We start from the raw sequence: 8,573 nt of genomic DNA on the forward strand, positions 1-8,573 counted from the left end.
TTCAGTCGTTCTATCTTTGGTTTCACAGATTAGTGTCAAAGAGTCAAGGCTCAGAGATTCTGGTTGGCCTCAGGTTGCAGAGGTAGTAAGTGGCAGAGCCAGGACCAACTGGGGTCACTCCTCTGACCTCTTTTGTGGGGGTCTTTCTACTTTGTTGCAGACTAGAGATGTTCACATGACACTGTTTTGGGCTACCTTACTATTCGTACTCTTATGTATATCTGCATATTTATTCAACCCTTCAGTTGGAATTTGAACAAAAGGAACCAAAATGCTGAAGTAGCTTTTTATTCTTACTCCTATATTCTTTACCTAGAGGTTCCACCAGATAATAACAGACCGCCTCGTAGTCTACTTTGGTTTTGACTCAGAAAATTCTCTTTATCATTGTTTGCTTCCCCCATTAGAACAGAAGTCCACGCAGGTAGACATTTGTCAGTGTTCTGGCTTTTAGATCTAAATTAAGTGCTTGACAGGGCTTCCCTGATGGCTCTGCTGGTAAAGAATCGGCCTGCAATGCAGGAGACCCTGGTTTGATCCCTGGGTCGGGAAGATCCCCTGGAGAAGGGATAGGCTACCCATTCTAGTATTCTTGGGCTTCTCTTGTGGCTTGGCTGATAAAGAATACACCTGCAATGCAGGAGACCTGGGTTCGATCCCTGAGTTGGGAAGATCCCCTGGAGAAGGGATAGGCTACCCACTCCAGTACTCTGGCCTGGAGAATTTCAAGGGACTGTATAGTCCGTGGAGTCGCGAAAAGTAGGAAACGACTAAGCAACTTTCTCTTCACTAGTGCTTGACACATAATAGGGATTGAGGAATATTTGTCAAGTTTGATTTATTTGAATGCAGCAGCAGTTGTACATTATAGCATACGTAACTAAAGCTAGCTAAAATCAGTGAGCCTTTTGTTTATTATCCTTAGACAATTAAGTTAAATATTATATTTTAGAAACTTGTTGATTAATACTCAATTTTTTTCCAGGACTAATGGAATTGAATGGAAGATGTTCTCACCTAATGATAGAGCTACTGAAGAATTTCATGTTGAATCAGAATGTAATGATTTCTGTAAAAGGAGTTATCAAGAATGTCCACACGGTGTCAGTTGAGAAGTGTTCCGAGAATGGTATTATCAATATAGCTGATAAGCTGGTGATGTATGGTCTGGCAAAAAACATCACATCTAAAAAGCCAGCTGCTGTAAATACAGGTATTGTTTTTTCAAGTTTAATTAATAACAGATGTAAGCGTGACCAGGAACAGACGTACCCAGTTTAGTAGGTCTGATCTGTATTCTCACGGCTATGTTTGTTCCCTTTGTCGTCCTCTTCTGTGAATCCTGCAGTGGGGTACTGACTCATGTTGCCGCCTCAGAGGAGCCTGGAAGGAATCCGGCCTCCCAGTCCAGATTTTCCTTATATCAGGCTCAGCAACCTTGTCCATAGCATTAATGCTCCAAGCTTTAAAAAGGTCAAGCATTCAGAGTTACTTCCCACTTCCTTTTGATCCTGATCAAAGTGAGAAGAACTCGTATACTTGAGACTGGGTCTTACTAGTTATTTCATAAGATGATTAGGCAGGCCTGATCTCCACCAGAAAGAGATACACTGTGCAGGATAGGCAAGACCTGAAACCTTGGAAGGATGAGGGCACTCATTGGGTAGAACCCAGGACAGAGTAGTAGGTAACATTAAAGCGCCGATGAAAAGTTTAATCCATCTACTCCTTTGTGGTTGGAAAGGATCTGCCCTGTGGGGCAGGCTTGTGTATGTTCAAACTCCAGGTTTGTTTTTTTTTTTTCCTGTTATTTATAGCTAAGAGGTCTAACAGCTCTTTGCATTTGCTTTTAGAAACGGCAGACAGGATGAACTGCTGCTGCACGAAGCTACAGAAACAAGTGGGTGAATTTCCCTAAAGTGAAATTATACCCCCAACATTTTAAGGAATGAAATAACACTATTTTCTTTCTCACCCTCAGGTTGAAAAGCATGAGCAAATTCTTCTCTTCCTTTTAAACAATCCAACCAATCAAAATAAATTTATTGAAATGAAAAAATTGTTAAAAAGTAAGTTAAATTTGATGTTTTTTCTCTTAGGCAACCCCCAACAGGACATCACCCATCTTTTTCTCAGGGCAGAGTATGTGTTTAGAGGCTGTGATGTACTCTGTGGTCTGAGGATCAGAGGGCTGGCTATAATGATTCTGCCGTCTTCCTAGGTTTTGTTTGGTAGCCTCCCTTTGACACTGCTTATGGAACTGAGTCCAGGGCCATCCTGTCCTTACTGTTGCTTGACATAGAGAAAGCTCATGACGGTATGTGCAGGGATATGTAAAAATTGTCGTGAGGTCAAGCTTAGCCTGAAATTCTTTGTGTCTAGAGTGAAATTAACACTTCCTTGTACACACTCCTATGGAGATGGTTAACACTTTTTATGAAGTTCTGAGTCAAGAAAATGGGCTGCAGTGATAGATTTCATTTCAGAACAAAGAATATTCTTCATCTTTAGCTACGGTGACTCTAGTGGTTAAAGATGCCACCAGTGGGTTTTATTTATTTTTTCTTTTTAATTGAAGGATAATTGCTTTGCAATGTTGTGTTGGCTTGTGCCATACATCAGCACGAATCTGCCATCAGTCATTAGTAAACCCATAGTGGATTTTAAATAGTGGTTCCCTTGCTGCTGCTGCTGCTTTATCTTTTTTCTGCCTGGGATGCTGTGATCTGAGATGACCCTTGGAATGTGTTTTGGGATCAGTAACCAATTAGGACTTCTGGTCAAAATGAAGTTGTCCTTCTTGGCACTTTGAATTGATAGAATTTCAACTAAAAGCAAGAAACTTTGAGTTAATTCCCACACTCTGGCAGGCTAAAGTGCAGTTTGTATCTGACCATTGCAAGGAGCTCCCAAGGTCCTCCTGCTCTCTGGGGCTCTGAGTGTAGCAGTTGTTTTCTGTTTTCTGTTTCTGAGAAAGTATGACTAAGTTCTAAGCTAACTGTCATTCATGTAGGATCATCAGGTTTGATTCTCATGATTGATTTTGAGATGATTTATTTACTTCACAAGTTTTGGGTTACTTTTTAAAATAAATGCTAACTTGCAATTCCAACTTTCAATCCTTTTTAATACATTGTTTTTATACTAACAGCTGTTTTGTATACTTGAGTTTAAAATCGGAAATTTGATGATACTTTAAATTTCATAGATTGGGGAACATGCAATGACATAAACTTCTGGCGTTTAGTCCTAACACCAAGTCATCATATTTTTAATCAAGTTGATTAACTTGTATGTGCTTTTATCTTTTTATCTTTGAAATAAGTTTTTTCCCCCCATAGGAGTATTGAGTGTTGCATATACAAGTTCAGATGAAACCAGTGTTTTCTGTTTCTAAGTATATTGAAGTTCAATTCGCTTTAGTCGCTCAGTCATTTCCGACTCTTTGCGACCCCATGAATCGCAGCACACCAGGCCTCCCTGTCCATCACCAACTCCCGGAGTCCACTCAAACCCATGTCCATTGTGTTGGTGATGCCATCCAACCATCTCATCCTCCACTGTCCCCTTCTCCTCCTGCCCTCAGTCTTTCCCAGCACCAGGGTCTTTTCAGATGAGTCAGTTATTTGCATCAGGTGGCCAGAGTATTGCAGTTTCAGCTTCAGCATCAGTCCTTCCAGTGAACAGCCAGAACTGATCTTCTTTAGGATGGACTGGTTGGATCTCCTTGCTATCCAAGGGACTCTCAAGAGTCTTCTCCAACACCACAGTTCAAAAGCATCAATTCTTCGGTGCTCAGTTTTTTTTATGGTCCAGCTCTCACATCCATACATGTCTACTGGAAAAACCATAGCCTTGACTAGATGGACCTTTGTTAGCAAAGTAATGTCTCTGCTTTTTAATATGCTGTCTAGGTTGGTCATAGCTTTTCTTACAAGGAACAAGCGTCTTTTAATTTCATGGCTGCAGTCACCATCTGCAGTGATTTTGGAGGCCCAAAAAATAAAGTCTGACACTGTTTCCACTGTTTCCCCATCTATTTCCCATGAAGTGATGGGACTGGATGCCATGATCTTAGTTTTCTGAATGTTGAGCTTTAAGCCAACTTTTTCACTGTCCTCTTTCACTTTCATCAAGAGGCTCTTTAGTTCCTCTTTGCTTTCTGTCACAAGGGTTACCGCATATCTGAGGTTATTGATATTTCTCCTTGCAATCTTGATCCCAGCTGTGCTTTATCCAGCCCAGCATTTTGCATCATGTAATCTGTATATAAGTTAAATAAACAGTGACATTATACAGCCTTGAAATACTCCTTTTCCTATTTGGAACCAGTCCATTGTTCCATGTCTGGTTCTAACTGTTGCTTCTTGACCTACATACAGGTTTCTCAGGAGACAGGTAAAGTGGTCTGGCATTCCCATCTCTTGAAGAATTTTCCACGGTTTGTTGTGATCCACACAGTCAAAGGCTTTGGTGTAGTCAATAAAGCAGAAGTAGATGGTTTACTAGAACTCCTTTTCTTTTTCGATGATCCAGCAGTTGTTGACAATATGATCTCTGGTTCCTCTGCCTTTTCTAAATCCAGCTTGAACATCTGGAACTTCACAGTTCATGAACTGTTGAAGCCTGGCTTGAAGAAGTTTGAGCATTACTTGCTAGCACGTGAGATGAGTGCAATTGTGAGGTAGTTTGAACATTCTTTGGCATTGCCTTTCTTTGGGATTGGAATGAAAACTGACCTTTTCCAGTCCTGTGACCACTGCTGAGTTTTCCAAATTTGCTGGCATATTGAGTCCGGCTCTTTCACAGCATCATCTTTCAGAATTTGAAATAGCTCAAGTGGAATTCCATCACCTCCACTAGCTTTGTTCATAGTGATGCTTCCTAAGGCCCACTTGACTTCACATTCCAGGATGTCTGGCTCTAGGTGAGTGATCACACCATCGTGGTTATCTGGATCATGATCTTTTCTGTATAGTTCTTCTGTGTATTCTTGCCACCTCTTCTTAATATCTTGTGCTTCTGTTCGGTTCATGCCATTTCTGTCCTTTATTGTGCCCATCTTTGCATGAAATGTTCCCTTGGTATCTCTTAATTTTCTTGAAGAGATCTCTGGTCTTTCTCATTCAACTGTTTTCCTTTATTTCTTTGCATTGATCATTGAAGAAGGCTTTCTTATCTCTCCTTGCTATTCTATAGAACTCTGCACTCATATGGGTATATCTTTCCTTTCCTCTTTGCCTTTAGCTTCTCTCCTTTTCTCAGCTATTTGTAAGGCCTTCTCAGACAACCATTTTGCCTTTTTGCATTTCTTTTTCTTGGAGATGGTCTTGATCACTGCCTCCTATGCAGTGTCATGAACCTCCATCCATAGTTCTTCAGGCACTCTGTCTATCAGATCTAATCCCCTGAACTTATTTGTCACTTCCACTGTATAATCGTAAGGGATTTGATTTAGATCATACCTGAATGGTCTGTCTAGTGGTTTCCCTACTTTCTTCAATTTAAGTCTGAATTTTGCAGTAAGGAAAAGGGAGAAGGGAATGGCAAACCACTTCAGTATTCTTGCCTTGAGAATCCCATGAACAGTATGAAAAGGCAAAAAGATATGACATTGAAAGATGAACTCCCCGGGTCGGTAGGTGCCCAATATCATTTTGGAGAAGAGTGGAAAAATTATTCCAGAAAGAATGAAGAGATGGAGCCAAAAAAACAAACAATGCCCAGTTGTGGGTGTGACTGGTGATGAAAGTAAAGTCCAATGCTATAAAGAACAATATTGCATACAAACCTGGAATGTTAGGTCCATGAATCAAGGTAAATTAGAAGTGGTCAAACAGGAAATGGCAAGAGTGAACATTGACATTTTAGGAATCAGTGAACTAAAATGGACTGGAATGGGTGAATTTAATTCAGATGACCATTATATCTACTACTGTGGGCAAGAATCCCTTAGAAGAATTGGAGTAGCCCTCATAGTCAACAAGAGAGTCGAAGTGCGGTACTTGGGTACAGTCTCAAACATGACAGAATGATCTCTTGTTCGTTTCCAAGGCAAACCATTCAGTATCACAGTAATCCAAGTCTGTGCCCCAACCACTAATGCTGAAGAAGCTGAAGTTGAACAGTTCTAAGATGACCTACAAGACCTTCTAGAAGTAACACCAAAAAAAGATGTCCTTTTGATCACAGGGGACTAGAATGTAAAAGTACGAAGTCAAGAGGTACTTGGTGTAACACGCAAGTTTGGCCTTGAAATACAAAATGAAGCAGGGCAAAGGACAACAGAGTTTTGCCAAGAGAATGCACTCGTCATGGCAAACACCCTCTTCCAGCAACACAAGAGACGACTCTACACATGGACATCACCAGATGGTCAATACCAAAATCAGATTGATTATATTCTTTGCAGCCAAAGATGGAGAAGCTGTATACAGTCAGCAAAAACAAGGAGCTGACTGTGGCTCAGATCATGAACTACTGATTGCAAAAATTTGTTAGTAGTTTAATTGTAAAACTGCTGAACTAAGAGTTATACACTTAACAAGAACATAAAACTCTGGTCCTGAGTTGAGAAGACTCTCCTGGAGGAGAATGGCAACCCACTCCAGTATTCTTGCTGGGAAAATCCCATGGACACAGGGGCCTGATGTGCTGTAGCCCATGAGGTCACAGAGACTCAAATACGACTGAGCATGCATGCATATGTCATATATATGTAATTGTAATATTGCTGAACTAGGAATGGTGTGGTATGGGAACATAAAACTGTAATCTCTTCATCAGAGATTTAAGTATTTCAGCATACAGGTTAGTATAAAATATTCTTTATATTTGGAGGGGAGCATATCTGTGAAGGGGAGTACAAACAGCTATACTGAACATAAAGCCCTGTTATTGCAGTGGTGAATTTTTTTTAACTAGCAAATCTGACTGAAGGAAATGTGGAATTTCAGATTAAAAGTGAGTATTTGGTTTTCTTGTACTTAAAATAGATATTAAGAACCACAGTGACTGGGTTTTTGTATAAGGCATACTAAGAATCGATTTTTGTCTTGCAGATACAGCCTCTCTTGAAGATCAACACTTATGAGACAGGAAGTAGCGAAGGCTAGATTTAGGAGAGAAAGTACTGCATCTTGTGTTTTTGTTTGTTGGAAACTTTTTCTTTAATGACCTTTTATGTCTGCATTTTTTGTTTGCTTACCATTCTTCTGTCTAGGTTGGGTAGGTTTTTTTTTTCCCCCCTCTAAATGCATCCTCTCAGTCTCGCATTAAAGATACACAGTAAGTACATGGGAGCATCGGGAAGGGATACATAGGGGCTGTCTAGTCTACATAGAGCTTTTTATTACTTAAAGGTGCTGAAGAAAATATGGCTCCAGGTTAATACTGGGTCAGTTTAGTTGTTAGATACACAAGTTGTATTTTTTGGACTTTTCTCTGTATGTTTGATGTGTTTCATAATAAAATACACCCTGCTCTCCCTGTCACAACCTGTCTCTTCCACATAATAAAAGTTCTTTGGTTTGTTGTTGCTCGGGTCTCTGCCCTTCTTTTCCTGTCTACTCTGAGGTCATCAGTTTCTCTCTGTCTGTCCTCACTGAGATCACTTTTCTTTCAGCCCGTGGGCACAGTGTGCCCTTGGGCTCTCGCCCACTCTGACTGGGAAGGCAGTTTCTGCTCCTGCCATCCGTAGGTACCTTTCCAAATCTGTGGCCACTTGGATTTTTAGTGTAGTGGAATTTACATTTTCTGAAGCACAGATTCCTGGAGAACAGTTAACAGCTTAATGTAAAAAGCCAAGTTAGAGTATATATTTTTCTTGAAGCACATAAAGACATCTTAAACTCTGTAAACTCAACATGTGCGAAATTATGGGCCAGCCAGCCTTCCTGCCAGCCCATAAGTTTCTGTTTGGGAATTTTTTCACGATTTAAGTATCAGACTGTGAAAGCCTAAGATGTTGTCACCAACTCAAAGAAGAAACTTGACTTTTTGTTTGTTTGTTCTTTTAAAATGTACCTTTGCTGGTAATATGTGTTAGCAGGATTAAATGGAGTTTCACCTCATGTAAAAAGTTGTTCAAACATTGATATGCTTCTATGAGATAAAAATTTAAGCTGCTGTGCCCAATAAAATCCTTTTACTTCACAGCCAGATTTCCCTTGTGTTGTTATCACCAGCCGCATTTTGCTAATTTCCTTTTTTTACTGGCATGTACTAGGAGCACTGGGCACTGAGTTTGTTCGTACTCTGTTCAGTTCCATCCACAGTGCAAATGCAAATGAAATCTGTGGAATCACAGAACTGTCCTTTTTATTAAGGGAAGTTAGGGATATGTCACAGAACACACTAAGGAACGCTTAAGTCAAAGTTCATCAGATCCCAGGGTTTGATCCTATGGTACAGACTGGAAATTGGGATAGAAACAGTTTAAATTAAATGCAGTTTAATATTACTTGATGATTCAGCTAGTCTCACACTAGATGGATTGAATGTCTCCTGGATTGATTCAGCATATTTTCACACTGGACCAGATCTTGTTTTCGATCTTTCACATTCACATGTTT

The 8,573-nt window shown here is 40.2% G+C and overlaps 1 protein-coding gene across 1 annotated transcript in view; it reads left to right on the plus strand.

The window, feature by feature from the left end:
- The window catches only part of TDRD1 (tudor domain containing 1), a 55,734-nt gene extending 47,578 nt beyond the window's left edge, over positions 1–8,156 (plus strand). The window contains exons 23-26 of the mRNA XM_059882145.1: positions 986–1,213; positions 1,854–1,900; positions 1,982–2,069; positions 7,062–8,156. Coding sequence (XP_059738128.1) covers positions 986–1,213; positions 1,854–1,900; positions 1,982–2,069; positions 7,062–7,093 — 395 coding nt within the window. The 3' untranslated portion in view covers positions 7,094–8,156. The remainder of the gene's footprint in view (positions 1–985; positions 1,214–1,853; positions 1,901–1,981; positions 2,070–7,061) is intronic.
- The last annotated feature ends 417 nt before the right edge of the window (positions 8,157–8,573 follow it).

This window comes from Bos taurus, chromosome 26, assembly GCF_002263795.3.
Source record: "Bos taurus isolate L1 Dominette 01449 registration number 42190680 breed Hereford chromosome 26, ARS-UCD2.0, whole genome shotgun sequence".
In the NCBI taxonomy this organism is placed as follows: domain Eukaryota; kingdom Metazoa; phylum Chordata; class Mammalia; order Artiodactyla; family Bovidae; genus Bos; species Bos taurus.